This window comes from Myiozetetes cayanensis, unplaced genomic scaffold (assembly GCF_022539395.1).
Source record: "Myiozetetes cayanensis isolate MyiCay16 unplaced genomic scaffold, myiCay2020 scf317, whole genome shotgun sequence".
NCBI classification, from domain to species: Eukaryota; Metazoa; Chordata; class Aves; order Passeriformes; family Tyrannidae; genus Myiozetetes; species Myiozetetes cayanensis.
In genome coordinates this window covers 1-18,619 of record NW_026087541.1, presented here as the reverse complement: position 1 = coordinate 18,619, position 18,619 = coordinate 1, and the positions used below count along the sequence as shown (strand labels likewise).

General features: G+C 59.6%; 2 protein-coding genes across 2 annotated transcripts in view; both read left to right on the top strand.

Moving 5' to 3' along the window:
- LOC126645841 (heterogeneous nuclear ribonucleoprotein L-like) overlaps positions 1 to 9,319 on the top strand; it is a 32,392-nt gene extending 23,073 nt beyond the window's left edge. The window contains 9 exon segments of the mRNA XM_050326656.1: positions 722 to 856; positions 859 to 901; positions 904 to 1,040; positions 1,132 to 1,253; positions 2,801 to 3,002; positions 6,896 to 6,953; positions 9,094 to 9,189; positions 9,259 to 9,264; positions 9,267 to 9,319. Coding sequence (XP_050182613.1) covers positions 722 to 856; positions 859 to 901; positions 904 to 1,040; positions 1,132 to 1,253; positions 2,801 to 3,002; positions 6,896 to 6,953; positions 9,094 to 9,189; positions 9,259 to 9,264; positions 9,267 to 9,316 — 849 coding nt within the window. The 3' untranslated portion in view covers positions 9,317 to 9,319.
- A 1,817-nt stretch (positions 9,320 to 11,136) lies between these two features.
- LOC126645843 (delta(3,5)-Delta(2,4)-dienoyl-CoA isomerase, mitochondrial-like) lies at positions 11,137 to 16,465 on the top strand (the record flags this gene model as incomplete). Its single annotated transcript, XM_050326657.1, has 5 exons — positions 11,137 to 11,235; positions 12,534 to 12,759; positions 12,864 to 12,896; positions 14,956 to 14,988; positions 16,377 to 16,465. Coding segments are annotated over exons 1-5 (415 nt in total), but the record flags the coding sequence as incomplete, so codon positions are not given.
- Between the last annotated feature and the right edge of the window lie 2,154 nt (positions 16,466 to 18,619).

Below are 18,619 nucleotides of genomic sequence, written 5' to 3'. Positions count from 1 at the left end.
TCACTGAGGGGGGGTCCCATGATGTTTTGGGGTGCCCCACCTTACTGGGGGGGGGTCCCACGATTTTGGGGATGCCCACATCACTGAGAGGGGGTCCCACGATTTTAGGGGTGCCCCACATCACTGAGGGGGTCCCACAATTTTGGGAGTGCCCCACATCACTGAGGGGTCCCACAATTTTGGGGTGCCCCACGTCACTGGGGGTCCCACAATTTTGGGGGTGCCCCACATCACTGAGGGGGGGTCCAACGATTTTGGGGGGTGCCCCACATCACTGAGGGGGGGTCCCACGATGTCAGGGGTGCCGCACATCACTGAGGGGAGTCCCACGATTTTGGGGGTGCCCCATCACTGAGGGGGTCCCACGATGTTTTGGGAGTGCCCTACATCACTGAGGGGGGGTCCCACGATTTTGGGGGATGCCCCACATCACTGAGGGGGGGTCCCACGATGGTTTGGGGTGTCCCACATCACTGAGGGGGGGTCCCACGATTTTGGGGGGTGCCCCACATCACTGAGGGGGGGTCCCATGATGTTTTGGGGGGTGCCCCACATCACTGAGGGGGGGTCCCATGATGTTTTGGGGTGCCCCACATCACTGAGGGGGGGTCCCATGATGTTTTGGGGTGCCCCACATCACTGAGGGGGGGTCCCACGATGGTTTGGGGTGTCCCACCTTACTGGGGGTCCCACGATTTTAGGGGGTACCCCTCATCACCAGAGCATCTCCCCCCTGACTGTGGGGGTCTCTCACCCCCCCCCAGGCGGCCCCCACGGCGGGTACCACCACGGGCACTACCACGACGAGGGCTACGGGCCGCCCCACTACGAGGCGGCGCATGGGCCCTCCGTGGGCGGGGGCACCGGCGGAGGCCCAGGCGCTACGGCCCCCAGTGCGGGCACCCCCGCCCCCGCCGCCGCCCCCGACTCACGGCCCCCACGCCGACTCGCCCGTGCTGATGGTGTACGGGCTGGACCAGGCCAAGATGAACTGCGACCGCGTCTTCAACGTCTTCTGCCTCTACGGCAACGTCGAGAAGGTGCCCGGGGGCTGGGGTGGGGTGATGGACTCCTAGGGGGCTGTGGGGAGGGGGCTTCTCACCTGTGTGCCCCCCCCTTTCCCCGGCGCAGGTGAAGTTCATGAAGAGCAAACCGGGCGCGGCCATGGTGGAGATGGCTGACGGCTACGCCGTGGACAGGGCCATCACCCACCTCAACAACAACTTCATGTTCGGCCAGAAGCTCAACGTCTGGTGGGTCTGGGGGCTCCCGGGGGGAAGGGGGGTCTCGTGGCATTTGGGGGGTCCGGCGTTGGCTGCGCCGTCACCTCAGTGCACGACGTCGCGTTCAGGCAGGAACTCAATGTCTGTGGGGGTCCAGGGGGTTCCCCTGCACTGGGATGGGACTGGGGGCGTTTTTCCCCTCCTGTTTCCTGCCATTTTCCCCTCACGTTTCCCACCCTTTTCCCCCTCAGCATTTCCCGCCCTTTTCTCCTCACATTTCCCGCCATTTTCCCCTCACATTTCCCACCATTTTCCTCTCATGTTTCCTGCCATTTTCCCCTCACGTTTCCCACCCTTTCTCCTTCACATTTCCCACCCTTTTCCCACCATTTTCCCCCTCACATTTCCCACCATTTTCCCCCTCACATTTCCCACCCTTTTCCCCTCACATGTCCTGCCATTTTCCCCTCACATTTCCTGCCCTTTCCCCCTCACATTTCCCACCCTTTTCCCCCTCAACATTTCCCGCCATTTTCCCCTCACATTTCCCTCCATTTCCCCCTCACATTTCCCTCCATTTTTCTCCTCACATTTCCCGCCATTTTCCCCCTCAACATTTCCCGCCCTTTTCCCCTCACATTTCCTGCCATTTTCCCCTCACATTTCCCACCTTTTTTCCCCTCACATCTCCCACCATTTTCCCCCTCACATTTCCCACCTTTCCCCCTCCATTTCTCTCCATTTCCCCCTCACATTTCCTCCATTTTCCCCTCACATTTCCCGCCATTTTCCCCTCACGTTTCCCACCCTTTTTCTCCTCACATTTCCCGCCATTTTCCCCTCACATTTCCCACCTTTTTTCCCCTCACTTTTTTTCCCTTTTCCCCTCACATTTCCCCCCTTTTAGTGTCGAAGCGCCAGGGCCTCATTCCGGGGCTGTTGTAGGGGCTGGAGGGCGGCTCGGGGTGACCCTTGGGTGAACTCCCTCAATTTTGTGATTATTTTTGGGGTGTTTTCCCTGGTTTTTGGGGCTCCCCTGACCCCCTTTCCCCCCTCAGTGTGTCCAAGCAGCACGCCATCACGCCAGGGGTTATTTTTGGGGTGTCTCCCGTGGTTTTTGCGGCTCCCCTGACCCCCTTTCCCTTGCAGTTTATCCAAGCAGCACGCCATCACGCCGAGGGTTATTTTTGGGGTGTTTTCCGTGGTTTTTGGGGCTCCCCTGACCCCCTTTCCCCCCTCAGTGTGTCCAAGCAGCACGCCATCACACTGGGGGTTATTTTTGGGGTGGTTCCCGTGGTTTTTGGGGCTCCCCTGACCCCCTTTCCCCCCTCAGTGTGTCCAAGCAGCACGCCATCATGCCGGGGCAGTCGTACGGGCTGGAGGACGGCTCGGGGTGACCCTTGAGTGAACTCCCACAATTTTGTGATTATTTTTGGGGTGGTTCCCGCGGTTTTTGGGGCTCCCCTGACCCCCTTTCCCTTGCAGTGTATCCAAGCAGCACGCCATCACGCCGGGGGTTATTTTTGGGGTGTCTCCCGCGGTTTTTGGGGCTCCCCTGACCCCGTTTCCCCCCTCAGTGTGTCCAAGCAGCACGCCATCATGCCGGGGCAGTCGTACGGGCTGGAGGACGGCTCGTGCAGCTACAAGGACTTCAGCGGCTCTCGCAACAACCGCTTCTCCACGCCCGAGCAGGCGGCCAAGAACCGCATCCAGCACCCGTCCAACGTGCTGCACTTCTTCAACGCGCCCCTCGACGTCACCGAGGACAACTTCTACGAGGTGGGGCCCGGCCCTGCCCTCCTCCTCCTCGGCCTCCTCGGCCTCCTCTTCCTCAGTCCTGGGGGGTTTTTTTTGCCTCCTCTTCATTCCCCTTTTCAGCTCCTCTCCTTTCTCTTCCTCCTCTTCCTCAGTCCTGGGGGTTTTTTACCTCCTCTTCATTCCCCTTTTCAGCTCCTCTCCTTCCTCTTCCTCAGTCCTGGGGGTTTTTTTTTTGCCTCCTCTTCATTCCCCTTTTCAGCTCCTCTCCTTCCTCTTCCTCTTCTTTCTCAGTCCTGGGGTTTTTTTCGCCTCCTCTTCCTTCTCCTTTTTGGCTCCTCTCCTTCCTCTTCCTCCTCTTCCTTTCTCAGTGCTGGGGGTTTTTTTGCCTTCTCTTCATTCCCCTTTTCAGCTCCTCTCCTTCCTCTCCCTCCTCTTCCTTCCTCAGTCCTGGGGGTTTTTTTTTGCCTCCTCTTCCTTCCCTTTTTCAGCTCCTCTCCTTCCTCTTCCTCCTCTTCCTTCCTCAGTCCTGGGGGTTTTTTGCCTCCTCTTCATTTCCCTTTTCAGCTCCTCTCCTTCCTCTTCCTCCTCTTCCTCAGTCCTGGGGGTTTTTTTGCCTCCTCTTCATTCCCCTTTTCAGCTCCTCTCCTTCCTCCTCTTCCTCCTCTTCCTAGTCCAGGGGGGTTTATTTTGCCTCCTCCTCATTCCCCTTTTCAGCTCCTCTCCTTCCTCCTCTTCCTCAGTCCTAGGGATTTTTTTGCCTCCTCTTCCTTCCCCTTTTCAGCTCCTCTCCTTCCTCCTCTTCCTCAGTCCTAGGGATTTTTTTGCCTCCTCTTCCTTCCCTTTTTCAGCTCCTCTCCTTCCTCGTCTTCCTCAGTCCTAGGGGTTTTTTTGCCTCCTCTTCATTCCCCTTTTCAGCTCCTCTCCTTTCTCTTCCTCCTCTTCCTTCCTCAGTCCTGGGGGGTTTTTTTTGCCTCCTCTTCCTTCCCTTTTTCAGCTCCTCTCCTTCCTCGTCTTCCTCAGTCCTAGGGGTTTTTTTGCCTCCTCTTCATTCCCCTTTTCAGCTCCTCTCCTTCCTCTTCTTCAGTCCAGGAGTTTCTTTTGCCTCCTCTTCTTCTTTTCAGCTCCTCTTCCTCCTCTTCTCCAGCCCTGGAGTTTTTTCATCTCCTCTTCTTCTCCTTTTCAGCTCCTCTTCCTCCTCTTCTCCAGCCCTGGAGTTTTTTCATCTCCTCTTCTTCTCCTTTTCAGCTCCTCTCCCTCCTCTCTTTTCTCTTTCTCCTCTTACTCAACCCTGGGGTTCCTTTCGCCTCCTCTTCTTCTCCTTTTCAGCTCCTCTCCTTCCTCTTCCTCCTCTTCCTCAGTCCTGGGGTTTTTTTTGCCTCCTCTTCATTCCCCTTTTCAGCTCCTCTCCTTCCTCTTCCTCCTCTTCCTTCTTCAGTGCTGGGGGTTTTTTTGCCTCCTCTTCATTCCCCTTTTCAGCTCCTCTCCTTCCTCTTCCTCAGTGCTGGGGTTTTTTTTTTGCCTCCTCTTCCTTCCCCTTTTCAGCTCCTCTCCTTTCTCTTCCTCTTCTTCCTCAGTCCTGGGGGTTTTTTTGCCTCTTCTTCATTCCCCTTTTCAGCTCCTCTCCTTCCTCTTCCTCCTCTTCCTTTCTCAGTCCTGGGGTTTTTTTTTTGCCTCCTCTTCTTCTCCTTTTTGGCTCCTCCTCTCCAGCCCTGGAGTTCTTTTCGCCTCCTCTTCCTTCTCCTTTTTGGCTCCTCTCCTTCCTCTTCCTCCTCTTCCTTTCTCAGTGCTGGGGGTTTTTTTTGCCTCTTCTTCATTCCCCTTTTCAGCTCCTCTCCTTCCTCTTCCTCTTCTTCCTCAGTCCTGGGGGGTTTTTTTGCCTCCTCTTCTATCCTTTTCAACTCCTCTCCTTCCTCCTCTTCCTCAGTCCTGGGGTTTTTTTTACCTCCTCTTCATTCCCCTTTTCAGCTCCTCTCCTTCCTCTTCCTCCTCTTCCTTCCTCCCTCAGTCCTGGGGGTTTTTTTGCCTCCTCTTCATTCCCCTTTTCAGCTCCTCTCCTTCCTCTTCTTCCTCTTCCTTCCTCCCTCAGTCCTGGGGTTTTTTTTTTGCCTCCTCTTCATTCCCCTTTTCAGCTCCTCTCCTTCCTCCTCTTCCTCAGTCCTGGGGTTTTTTTTTGCCTTCTCTTTATTCCCCTTTTCAGCTCCTCTCCTTCCTCCTCTTCCTCAGTCCTGGGATTTTTTTTGCCTTCTCTTCCTTCCCCTTTTCAACTCCTCTCCTTCCTCCTCTTCCTCAGTCCTGGGGTTTTTTTTTGCCTCCTCTTCCTTCCCCTTTTCAGCTCCTCTCCTTCCTCCTCTTCCTCAGTCCTGGGGGGGTTTTTTTTGCCTTCTCTTCTACCCTTTTCAACTCCTCTCCTTTCTCCTCTTCCTCAGTCCTGGGGTTTTTTTTGCCTCCTCTTCCTTCCCCTTTTCAGCTCCTCTCCTTCCTCTTCCTCAGTCCTGGGGTTTTTTTTTTGCCTCTTCTTTCTTCCCCTTTTCAGCTCCTCTCCTTCCTCCTCTTCCTCAGTCCTGGGGGGTTTTTGCCTCCTCTTCTACCCTTTTCAGCTCCTCTCCTTCCTCTTCCTTCTCTTCCTCAGGCCTGGGTTTTTTTTTTTACCTCCTCTTCCTTCCCCTTTTCAGCTCCTCTCCTTCCTCCTCTTTCTCAGTCCTGGGGTTTTTTTTTGCCTCCTCTTCCTTCCCTTTTTCAGCTCCTCTCCTTCCTCGTCTTCCTCAGTCCTAGGGGTTTTTTTGCCTCCTCTTCATTCCCCTTTTCAGCTCCTCTCCTTCCTCTTCCTCCTCTTCCTTCCTCAGTCCTGGGGGTTTTTTTTGCCTCCTCTTCCTTCCCTTTTTCAGCTCCTCTCCTTCCTCGTCTTCCTCAGTCCTAGGGGTTTTTTTGCCTCCTCTTCTTCTCCTTTTCAGCTCCTCTCCTTCCTCCTCTTCCTCAGTCCTGGGGGGGTTTTTTTTGCCTTCTCTTCTACCCTTTTCAACTCCTCTCCTTTCTCCTCTTCCTCAGTCCTGGGGTTTTTTTGCCTTCTCTTCATTCCCCTTTTCAACCTCTCTCCTTCCTCTTCCTCTTCTTTCTCAGTCCTGGGGTTTTTTTCACCTCCTCTTCCTTCCCCTTTTCAACTCCTCTCCTTCCTCCTCTTCCTCAGTCCTGGGGTTTTTTTTTGCCTCCTCTTCCTTCCCCTTTTCAGCTCCTCTCCTTCCTCCTCTTCCTCAGTCCTGGGGGTTTTTTACCTCCTCTTCATTCCCCTTTTCAGCTCCTCTCCTTCCTCTTCCTCCTCTTCCTCAGTCCTGGGGGTTTTTTTTTACCTCCTCTTCTTCTCCTTTTTGGCTTCTCTTCTCCAGTCCTGGGGTTCCTTTCACCTCCTCTTCCGTCTCCTTTTCAGCTCCTCTCCCTCCTCTCCCTTCTCTTTCTCCTCTTCCTCAACCCTGGGGTTCCTTTCGCCTCCTCTTCTTCTCCTTTTTGGCTCCTCTCCCTTCTCTTCCTCCTCTTCCTCAGTCCTAGGGTTTTTTTTGCCTCCTCTTCATTCCCCTTTTCAGCTCCTCTCCTTCCTCTCCCTCCTCTTCCTCAGTCTTGGGGCTTTTTTTTGCCTCCTCTTCATTCCCCTTTCCAGCTCCTCTCCTTCCTCTTCTTCAGTCCAGGAGTTTCTTTTGCCTCCTCTTCTTCTTTTCAGCCCCTCTCCCTCCTTTTCTTCTCCTTTCTCTCTCTTCCTTCTCCTCCTCCTCCTTTTTTTCCCCCCAATCTTCCCTGACTCCTTTTTTGCCCCCCCGACCCCTTTTTACCCTTCTGACCCCTTCTGCCTGACTTCTTTTGCCCCCCGACCCCTTTTTGCCCCCTGACCCCTCTTTTTGCCCCCCTGACCCCCTTTTGCCCCCCAGATCTGTGATGAGTTGGGGGTCAAACGTCCCTCCTCAGTCAAGGTGTTCTCAGGCAAGAGTAAGTTTTTGGGGGGTCCCCCCTTCCTTGGGGGGTCTCCCCTTCCCCGTGGGGTCTCCCCTTCCTTGGGGGTGTCCCTTTCCCCAGGGGTCTCCCTTCCTTGGGGGTCTGCTCTGAGCAGGGGGTTCCCTGTGGGGTCTCCTGTCCCGTGGTCTCCCCTTCCTGGGGGTCTCCCCTTTCCCCGTGGGGTCTCCCCTTCCTTGGGGGGTCTCCCCTTCCTTGGGGGGTCTCCCCTTCCTTGGGGGGTCTCCCCTGTCCCGTGGGGTCTCCCCTTCCTTGGGGGGTCTCCCCTTTCCCCGTGGGGTCTTCCCTTTCCCCGTGGGGTCTCCCCTTCCTTGGGGGGTCTCCCCTTTCCTGTGGGGTCTCCCCTGTCCCGTGGGGGTTCTGTCTGAGCTGAGGGGGTTCCTGTGGGGGTCTCCCCTTCCTTGGGGGGTCTCCCCTTTCCCCGTGGGGTCTCCCCTGTCCCGTGGGGTCTCCCCTGTCCCGTGGGGTCTCCCCTGTCCCGTGGGGTCTCCCCTTCCCCGTAGGGTCTCCCCTTGCCCGTGGGGTCTCCCCTTTCCCTGTGGGGTCTCCCCTGTCCCATGGGGTCTCCCCTTGCCCGTGGGGTCTCCCCTTTCCCCGTGGGGTCTCCCCTGTCCTGTGGGGTCTCCCCTTCCCGTGGGGTCTCCCCTTTCCTGTGGGGTCTCCCCTTCCCCGTGGGGGTCCTATCTGAGTAGGGGGGTTCCCCGTGGGGTCTCCCCTTTCCTGTGGGGTCTCCCCTGTCCCATGGGGTCTCCCCTGTCCTTTGGGGTCTCCCCTTTCCCTCTGGGGTCTCCCCTTCCCCATGGGGTCTCCCCTGTCCTGTGGAAGTCTCCCCTTCCTTGAGGGGTCTCCCCTTTCCCATGGGGTCTCCCCTTCCTTGGGGGTCTCCCCTGTCCCGTGGGGTCTCCCCTTCCTTGGGGGGTCTCCCCTGTCCCGTGGGGTCTCCCCTGTCCTGTGGGGGTCCTGTCTGAGCTGAGGGGGTTCCTGTGGGGTCTCCCCTTTCCCCATGGGGTCTCCCCTTCCTTGGGGGGTCTCCCCTTCCCGTGGGGTCTCCCCTGTCCCGTGGGGTCTCCCCTGTCCCCGTGGGGTCTCTCCTTCCTTGGGGGGTCTCCCCTTTCCCTGTGGGGTCTCCCCTTTCCCGTGGGGTCTCCCCTTTCCCCGTGGGGTCTCCCCTTTTCCCCTGTGGGGTCTCCCCTTTCCCTGTGGGGTCTCCCCTTTCCTGTGGGGTCTCCCCTTTCCCCGTGGGGTCTCCCCTTTCCCCGTGGGGTCTCCCCTTCCCTTGGGGTCTCCCCTTCCCTGTGGGGTCTCCCCTTTCCTGTGGGGTCTCCCCTTCCCCTGTGGGGTCCCATCCAGTGGGGGTCCCCGTGGGGTCTCCCCTTTCCTGTGGGGTCTCCCCTGTCCCATGGGGTCTCCCCTGTCCTGTGGGGTCTCCCCTGTCCTGTGGGGTCTCCCCTGTCCCGTGGGGTCTCTCCTTTCCCCGTGGGGTCTTCCCTGTCCTGTGGAAGTCTCCCCTTCCTTGAGGGGTCTCCCCTTGCCCGTGGCGTCTCCCCTGTCCTTTGGGGTCTCCCCTTTCCCCGTGGGGTCTCCCCTTCCTTGAGGGGGTCTCCCCTGTCCCGTGGGGTCTCCCCTGTCCCGTGGGGTCTCCCCTTCCCTGGGGGGTCTCCCCTGTCCCGTGGGGTCTCCCCTTCCCCATGGGGTCTCCCCTTGCCCGTGGGGTCTCCCCTGTCCCTGTGGGGTCTCCCCTGTCCTGTGTGGTCTCCCCTTCCCCGTGGGGTCTTCCCTGTCCCGTGGGGTCTCCCCTTCCTTGGGGGTCTCCCCTGTCCCATGGGGGTCTCCCCTTCCCCGTGGGGTCTCCCCTTTCCCCATGGGGTCTCCCCTTTCCCCATGGGGTCTCCCCTTTCCCTGTGGGGTCTCCCCTTTCCCTGTAGGGTCTCCCCTTCCTTGGGGGTCTCCCCTGTCCCCGTGGGGTCTCCCCTTTCCTGTGGGGTCTCCCCTTCCTTGGGGGTCTCCTTTCCTGTGGGGTCTCCCCTTTCCCGTGGGGTCTCCCCTTCCCCGGGGGGTCTCCCCTGCCCCGTGGGACCCCGCTCTGAGCGGGGGTCTCCCCGTGTTGCCCCCCCAGGCGAGCGGAGCTCGTCGGGGCTGCTCGAGTGGGACTCGAAGAGCGACGCTCTGGAGACCCTCGGCTTCCTCAACCACTTCCAGATGAAGAACCCCAGTAAGTCCCACCCCGGGGTTTTTGGGGTCCCCAGGCTCCCTGACCCCCCCTGTGTTTTGTGTCCCCCAGATGGGCCGCACCCTACACGCTCAAGCTCTGCTTCTCCACGGCCCAGCACGCCTCGTGACGGGACCCCTGACTCCACCGGGACCCCCTTTTAGAGCCCAGGGCAGCTCCTGACCCCTCCCCCACCCCCTGTCTGTGTGTCCCTCCCTCCCCCAATTTTTAAAGAGTTGGGGCCCCATCAGGGTCTCCCCTTTTTCCCTCCCCAAAAAAGAAAATAAAACTGGTTTGGAAAACACACACGGAGGAGATTTGGGGGGGGGATTTTTGGGATTTGGGGTTTCAGGAGGATTTGGGGGTTGGGAGGATTTTGGGGGTTTTGGGGTTTAGGTTTTTTTCAGGGGATTTGGGGGATGGGGAGGATTTTGGGGGTTTGGAGGGGGTTTTGGAGGGTTTGGGGTTTTCAGGAGGATTTGGAGGGGATGGGGAAGATTTTGGGGTTTGAGGATTTAGGTTTTTCAGGGGCTTGGGGAAGATTTTGGGGTTTTGGAGGGTTTAGGGTTTTTTCAGGGATTTGGGGGATGGGGAGGATTTTGGGGGATTTTGGGGGTTTTGGAGGGTTTAGGGTTTCAGGAGGATTTGGGGGTCAGGGAAGATTTTGGGGGTTTTGGAGGGTTTAGGGTTTTTCAGGAGGATTTGGGGGGTTGGGGAGAATTTCAAGGTTGGGGAAGATTTTGGAGTTTGAGGATTTAGGGTTTTTTCAGGAGGATTTGGGGATTGGGAGAATTTCAGGGAGTTGAGGAAGATTTTGGGGGGTTTGGAGGGTTTAGGGTTTTTTCAGGAGGATTTGGGGGATGGGGAGGATTTTGGGGGGTTGGGGAAGATTTTGGGGGTTGGAGGGTTTAGGTTTTTTTCAGGAGGATTTGGGGGTTGGGGAAGATTTTGGGGGTTTGAGGGATTAGGTTTTTTTCAGGGGGATTTGGGGGTGAGGAGGATTTGGGGGGATGAGGATTTTGGGGGGATAAGGAGGATTTTTGGGGTTGGGAAGATTTTGAGGGGTTTGGAGGGTTTAAGGTTTTTTTCAGGAGGATTTGGGGGCAATGGGGAGGATTTGGGGGATGAGGAGGATTTTTGGGGAGGTGGGGAAGATTTTGGGGGGTTGTGGAGGTTTAGGGTTTTTCAGGGGACTTCTGGTGGGGTTGGGAGAATTTCAGGGGTTGGGGAAGATTTTAGGGGTTTTGCAGGGTTTAGGGGTTTCAGGAGGATTTGGGGGATGAGGAGGATTTTGGGGAGGTTAGAAGATTTTGGGGTTTGAGGATTTAGGGCTTTTTTTCAGGAGGATTTGGGGGGTTGGGGAGAATTTCAGGGGCCGGGAAGATTTTGGGGAAGACTCTTGAGAGTGGTTTGAGGGTTTAGGTTTTTTCCGGGAGGATTTGGGGATGAGGAGGATTTTGGGGATGAGATTTTGGGGGTCGTTTGGGAGATTTTGGGGGGTTTTGGAGGGTTCAGGGCCTTTCAGGGATTTGGGGGGTTGGGGCAGAATTTCAGGGCAGTTGGGGAAGTATTAGGGCTTTTGGAGGTTTAGGGGTTTCAGGAGGATTTGGGGTGGGGATGAGGAGGATTTTTGGGGGGTTGGGGAAGATTTTTGGGGGCTTTTGGAAGGTTTAGGGTTTTTTCAGGGGATTTGGGGGGATGGGGAGGAATTTCAGGGAGTTGGGGAAGATTTTGGGGTTTTGGAGGGTTTAGGGTTTTTTTCAGGAGTGATTTGGGGGTTGGGGAGAATTTCAGGGGGTCTAGGGAGGATTTCGAGCGCTTGGGGAGGATTTTGGGGAGGGAGGAATTTTTAGGCTTTTTGGGACGTTTTGGGGCGTCCTGAGGCCACTTCCGCCCACAAAGGGGCGTGGTTAACGCGTCACTTCCGCCCGGAGTGGGGCGTGGCCGTTTTCTGGCTCCCCATTGGCTGCGGTACCGGAAGGCGGCAGCGCCCCCTGGCGGCGGAGCGGGGGTCGATGGCGCTGGGGGTCGCGAGGCTGCTCCGGGCACGTGAGTGGGGGAGGAGACCCCGGGGGGACACGTGACCAACCCCCAGGACACGTGACCAGCCCAGGACCCCCAAACCCCCACCGGTTGGACAAAGGGACCCCCTGCGTGACCTTGAACCCCAGGAACTCCCAGTGCCTCCAGTAACTCCCAGTGACCCCCAGTAACTCCCAGTAACTCCCAGTGACCCCCCCAGTAACTCCCAGTGACCCCACCAGGAACTCCCAGTAACCCCCCCAGGAACTCCCAGTAACTCCCAGTAACTCCCAGTGCTTCCCAATGACCCCCCCCGTAACTCCCAGTGCCTCCCAGTAACTCCCAGTGCCTCCCAGTAACTCCCAGTGGCCCCTAGGGGCTCCCAGTGCCTCCCAGTAACTCCCAGTGCCCCCCAGTTGACCCCCAGTCCCTGCCCAGTCTGTCCTTCTGTGTCCCAGTAGGTCCCAGTGCCCCCAGTCCCACTCCAGTGCCCCCCGCCCAGTCTATTCCAGTGTCCCCCAGTCCCATTCCAGTGTGTCCCAGTGCCCTCCAGTCGCTTCCAGTGTCCCCCAGTCCCTCCACAGTGCCCCCCAGTCCCTCCCTAGTGTCCCCCAGTCCATCCCAGTCCCTCCCCAGTGCCTCCCAGTCCCTCCCCAGTGCCCTCCAGTCCCTCCCCAGTGCCCCCCAGTCCCTCCCCAGTGTCCCCCAGTCCCTTCCAATCCCTCCCCAGTCCATCCCAGTGTCCCCCAGTCCATCCCAGTGTCCCCAGTCCATCCCAGTGTCCCCCAGTCCTTCCAATCCCTCCCAGTCCCTCCCCAGTGCCTCCCAGTGCCTTCCAATCCCTCCCCAGTGCCCCCAGTCCCTCCCCAGTGGCTCCCAGTCCCTCCCCAGTGCCTCCCAGTCCCTCCCCAGTGCCCCCAGTCCCATCCCAGTCCCTCCCAGTGTCCCCCAGTCCTTCCAGTACTCCCCAGTGCATCCCAGTGCCCCAGTCTCCCAGTGCCCCCAGTCCATCCCAGTGCCTCCCAGTCCCTCCCCAGTGTCCCCCAGTCCCATCCCATCCCCAGTCCTTCCTCAGTGCTCCCAGTCCCTTCCAGTCCTTCCCAGTCCATCCCAGTGCCCCCAGTCCATCCCAGTGCCCCCCAGTCCCTCCCCAGTGTCCCCCAGTCCCTTCCAATCCCTCCCCAGTCCCTCCCAATCCCTCCCAGTCCCATTCCTGTGTCCCCAGTCCCATTCCCAGTGAATCCCAGTCCCTCCCAGTGCCCCCAGTCCTTCCAGTCCTCCCAGTCTGTCCCCAGTGGCTCCCAGTGAATCCCAGTCCCCCCCAGCGCTGCGGGTGCTGCGTCGCTCGATGGCGTCGGAGGCTGCGGAGCCCTCGGGGACCCCCCCTGAAAAATTCCAGACCCCCCCAGGAGAATTCCAGACCCCCCCAGGAGAATTCCAGACCCCCCCGGAATTCCAGACCCTGCGGGTGCTGCGGGAACGGGAGCACGTCCTGCACGTGGAGCTCAACCGGCCCAGCAAGAGAAACGCCCTCAACCTCACCTGCTGGAGGTACTGGGAGGCACTGGGGGGCACTGGGAGGGCACTGGGAGGGCACTGGGAGGCACTGGGAGGCACTGGGAGCACGTCCTGCACGTGGAGCTCAACCGGCCCAGCAAGAGAAACGCCCTCAACCTCACCTGCTGGAGGTACTGGGGGCACTGGGAGGCACTGGGAGGCACTGGGAGGGCACTGGGGAGGCACTGGGAGGGCACTGGGAGGCACTGGGAGGGCACTGGGAGGCACTGGGAGGGCACTGGGAGGCACTGGGAGCACGTCCTGCACGTGGAGCTCAACCGGCCCAGCAAGAGAAACGCCTCAACCTCACCTGCTGGAGGTACTGGGAGCACTGGGAGGCACTGGGAGGCACTGGGAGGCACTGGGAGGCACTGGGGCTCACTGGGAGGGCACTGGGAGGCACTGGGAGGCACTGGAGGGCACTGGGAGGCACTGGGAGCACGTCCTGCACGTGGAGCTCAACCGGCCCAGCAAGAGAAACGCCCTCAACCTCACCTGCTGGAGGTACTGGGAGCACTGGGAGGGCACTGGGAGGCACTGGGAGGGCACTGGGAGGCACTGGGGCTCACTGGGAGGCACTGGGAGGCACTGGGGGGCACTGGGAGGGCACTGGGAGGCACTGGGAGCACGTCCTGCACGTGGAGCTCAACCGGCCCAGCAAGAGAAACGCCTCAACCTCACCTGCTGGAGGTACTGGGAGCACTGGGAGGCACTGGGAGGCACTGGGAGGCACTGGGAGGCACTGGGAGGGCACCTGGGAGGCACTGGGAGGCACTGGGAGGCACGTCCTGCACGTGGAGCTCAACCGGCCCAGCAAGAGAAACGCCAACCTCACCTGCTGGAGGTACTGGGAGCACTGGGAGGCACTGGGGGCACTGGGAGGCACTGGAGGGCACTGGGAGGCACTGGGAGGCACTGGGAGCACGTCCTGCACGTGGAGCTCAACCGGCCCAGCAAGAGAAACGCCTCAACCTCACCTGCTGGAGGTACTGGGAGCACTGGGGGCACTGGAGGCACTGGGAGGGCACTGGGAGGGCACTGGGAGGCACTGGGAGGGCACTGGGAGGCACTGGGAGGGCACTGGGAGGCACTGGGAGGGCACTGGGAGGCACTGGGAGGCACTGGGAGCACGTCCTGCACGTGGAGCTCAACCGGCCCAGCAAGAGAAACGCCCTCAAGCCTCACCTGCTGGAGGTACTGGGGCACTGGGAGGCACTGGGAGGGCACTGGGAGGCACTGGGGGCACTGGGAGGCACTGGGAGGGCACTGGGAGGCACTGGGAGGCACTGGGAGCACGTCCTGCACGTGGAGCTCAACCGGCCCAGCAAGAGAAACGCCCTCAACCTCACCTGCTGGAGGTACTGGGGGCACTGGGAGGCACTGGGAGGGCACTGGGAGGCACTGGGGGGCACTGGGAGGCACTGGGAGGGCACTGGGAGGCACTGGGAGGCACTGGGAGGCACTGGGAGGCACTGGGAGCACGTCCTGCACGTGGAGCTCAACCGGCCCAGCAAGAGAGACGCCCTCAACCTCACCTGCTGGAGGTACTGGGGCACTGGGAGGCACTGGGAGGCACTGGGAGCTCACTGGGAGGGCACTGGGAGGGCACTGGGAGGCACTGGGGGGGCACTGGGAGGCACTGGGAGGCACTGGGAGCACGTCCTGCACGTGGAGCTCAACCGGCCCAGCAAGAGAAACGCCCTCAACCTCACCTGCTGGAGGTACTGGGGCACTGGGAGGCACTGGGAGGCACTGGGAGCTCACTGGGAGGGCACTGGGAGGCACTGGGAGGCACTGGGAGCACGTCCTGCACGTGGAGCTCAACCGGCCCAGCAAGAGAAGCGCCTCAACCTCACCTGCTGGAGGTACTGGGGGCACTGGGAGGCACTGGGAGGGCACTGGGAGGCACTGGGAGGGCACTGGGAGGGCACTGGGAGCACGTCCTGCACGTGGAGCTCAACCGGCCCAGCAAGAGAAACGCCTCAACCTCACCTGCTGGAGGTACTGGGGGCACTGGGAGGCACTGGGGGCACTGGGAGGCACTGGGGGCACTGGGAGGCACTGGGAGGCACTGGGAGGGCACTGGGAGGCACTGGGAGGCACTGGGGGCACTGGGAGGGCACTGGGAGGCACTGGGAGGCACTGGGAGGCACTGGGAGCACGTCCTGCACGTGGAGCTCAACCGCCCAGCAAGAGAAACGCCCTCAACCTCACCTGCTGGAGGTACTGGGGGCACTGGGAGGCACTGGGGGGCACTGGGAGGCACTGGGGGGCACTGGGAGGCACTGGGAGGCACTGGGAGGCACTGGGAGGGCACTGGGAGCACGTCCTGCACGTGGAGCTCAACCGGCCCAGCAAGAGAAACGCCCTCAACCTCACCTGCTGGAGGTACTGGGGGCACTGGGAGGCACTGGGGGGGCACTGGGAGGCACTGGGGGCACTGGGAGGCACTGGGAGGGCACTGGGAGGCACTGGGAGGCACTGGGAGGCACTGGGAGGCACTGGGAGCACGTCCTGCACGTGGAGCTCAACCGGCCCAGCAAGAGAAACGCCTCAACCTCACCTGCTGGAGGTACTAGGGGCACTGGGAGGCACTGGGAGGCACTGGGAGCTCACTGGGAGGGCACTGGGAGGGCACTGGGAGGCACTGGGGGCACTGGGAGGCACTGGGAGGCACTGGGAGCACGTCCTGCACGTGGAGCTCAACCGGCCCAGCAAGAGAAACGCCTCAACCTCACCTGCTGGAGGTACTGGGGGCACTGGGAGGCACTGGGAGGCACTGGGAGCTCACTGGGAGGGCACTGGGAGGCACTGGGAGGCACTGGGAGCACGTCCTGCACGTGGAGCCTCAACCGGCCCAGCAAGAGAAACGCCCTCAACCTCACCTGCTGGAGGCACTGGGGGCAACTGGGAGGCACTGGGAGGGCACTGGGAGGCACTGGGAGGCACTGGGAGGGCACTGGGAGCACGTCCTGCACGTGGAGCTCAACCGGCCCAGCAAGAGAAACGCCCTCAACCTCACCTGCTGGAGGTACTGGGGGCACTGGGAGGCACTGGGGGCACTGGGAGGCACTGGAGGCACTGGGAGGCACTGGGAGGCACTGGGGGGCACTGGGAGGCACTGGGAGGCACTGGGGGTACCTGGGAGGGCACTGGGAGGCACTGGGAGGCACTGGGGGGCACTGGGAGCACGTCCTGCACGTGGAGCTCAACCGGCCCAGCAAGAGAAACGCCCTCAACCTCACCTGCTGGAGGTACTGGGGGTACTGGGAGGCACTGGGAGGGCACTGGGACACCCCTCTGACCCCCCCAATCCTGCAGGGAGCTGGTGCAATGTTTCCAGGACACACTGGGGGTGCACTGGGGGGCACTGGGACACACTGAGAGGGCACTGAGACATACTGGGGATATACTGGGAGGTACTGGGAAGGACTGGGACACCCCCCCAATCCCGCAGGGAGCTGGTGCAATGTTTCCAGGGGGCACTGGGGGGACACTGGGAGTGACTGGGACACCCTGGAGGAGCACTGGGAGGCACTGGGACACCCTGGGGTATACTGGGGCTATACTGGGAGGTACTGGGAGGCACTGGGACACCCCCCCCTCCGCAGGGAGCTGGTGCAATGTTTCCAGGCCGTCTCCCGGGACCCCTCGTGCCGCGCCGTCGTCATCTCGGGCGCCGGGAACGCCTTCACATCCGGTGATTCCCGGGAATGGGAATGGGAATGGGGGTGGAATGGGAATGGGAATGGGAATGGGAATGGGGGCTGGGAATGGGGTGGGAATGGGAATGGGGTGGGAATGGGGAATGGGAATGGGTGGAATGGGGATGGGAATGGGGCGAATGGAATGGGAATGGAATGGGAATGGGAATGGGAATGGGAATGAATGGGAGTGGGAATGGGATGGAATGGGAATGGGAATGGGAATGGGAATGGGAATGGGGTGGGAATGGGGAATGGGAATGGGAATGGGAATGGGGGATGGGAATGGGAATGGGAATGGGAATGGGAATGGGAGTGGGAATGGGAATGGGAGTGGGAATGGGAGTGGGAATGGGGATGGGAATGGGAATGGGAGTGGGAATGGGAATGGGGGTGGGAATGGGAATGGGAATGGGGTGGGAATGGGAATGGGAGTGGGAATGGGAATGGGATGGGAATGGGAATGGGATGGGATGGAATGGAATGGGGATGGGAATGGGGGTGGAATGGGAATGGGAGTGGGAATGGGAATGGGGATGGGAATGGGAATGGGGGTGGGAATGGGAATGGGGGGAGTATGGGAATGGGATGGGAATGGGAATGGGAATGGGATGGGAGTGGGAATGGGGTGGAATGGGAATGGGAATGGGAATGGGAATGGGAGTGGGAATGGGAATGGGAATGGGATGGGAATGGGAATGGGAGTGGGAATGGGAATGGGAATGGGAGTGGGAATGGGAATGGGAATGGGAATGGGAATGGGAATGGGAATGGGAATGGGAGTGGGAATGGGAATGGGAGTGGGAATGGGAATGGGGTGGGAATGGGAATGGGAATGGGAATGGGAATGGGATGGGAATGGGAATGGGAATGGGAATGGGAATGGGAATGGGAATGGGAATGGGAATGGGAATGGGGTGGGAATGGGAATGGGAATGGGAATGGGGTGGGAATGGGAATGGGAGTGGGAATGGGAGTGGGAATTGGAATGGGGATGGGAATGGGAGTGGGAATGGGAATGGGAATGGGAATGGGAATGGGAATGGGAATGGGAATGGGAATGGGAATGGGAATGGGATGGGAATGGGAATGGGAGGAATGGGAATGGGAATGGGAATGGGAATGGGAATGGGAATGGGAATGGGGTGGAATGGGAATGGAATGGGAGTGGGAATGGGAATGGGAATGGGAGTGGGAATGGGAATGGGAATGGGAATGGGAGTGGGAATGGGAGTGGGAATGGGAGTGGGAATGGGAATGGGAATGGGAATGGGAATGGGAATGGGAATGGGATGGAATGGAATGGGAATGGGAATGGGAATGGGAATGGGATGGGAATGGGAATGGAATGGGAATGGGAATGGGAATGGGAATGGGATGGGAATGGGAATGGGAATGGGGTGGGAATGGGAATGGGAATGGGAATGGGAATGGGAATGGGGTGGGAATGGGATGGGAATGGGAGTGGGAATGGGGTGGGAATGGGATGGGAATGGGAATGGGAATGGGAATGGGAATGGGATGGAATGGGAATGGGAATGGGGTGGGAATGGGAATGGGAGTGGAATGGAGTGGGAATGGGAATGGGAATGGGAGTGGGAATGGGAATGGGAATGGGGTGGGAATGGGAATGGGAATGGGAGTGGGAATGGGAATGGGGTGGGAATGGGAATGGGAATGGGAATGGGAATGGGAATGGGAATGGGGTGGGAATGAATGGGAATGGAATGGAATGGGAATGGGGAATGGGAATGGAATGGGAATGGGAGTGGGAATGGGAATGGGAATGAATGGGAATGGGATGGAATGGGGTGGAATGGGAATGGGAATGGGATGGGAATGGGGAATGGGAATGGGATGGGAATGGGAATGGGAATGGGAATGGGAATGGGATGGGAATGGAATGGGAATGGGATGGGAATGGGAATGGGAATGGGAATGGGATGGGAATGGGAATGGGGTGGAATGGGAATGGGAGGGAATGGGAATGGAATGGGGTGGGAATGGGAATGGGAATGGGAATGGGAATGGGTGGGAATGGGAATGGAATGGGATGGGAATGGGAATGGGAATGGGAATGGGAATGGGATGGGAATGGGGTGGGAATGGGAATGGGATGGGAATGGGAATGGGAATGGAATGGGAATGGG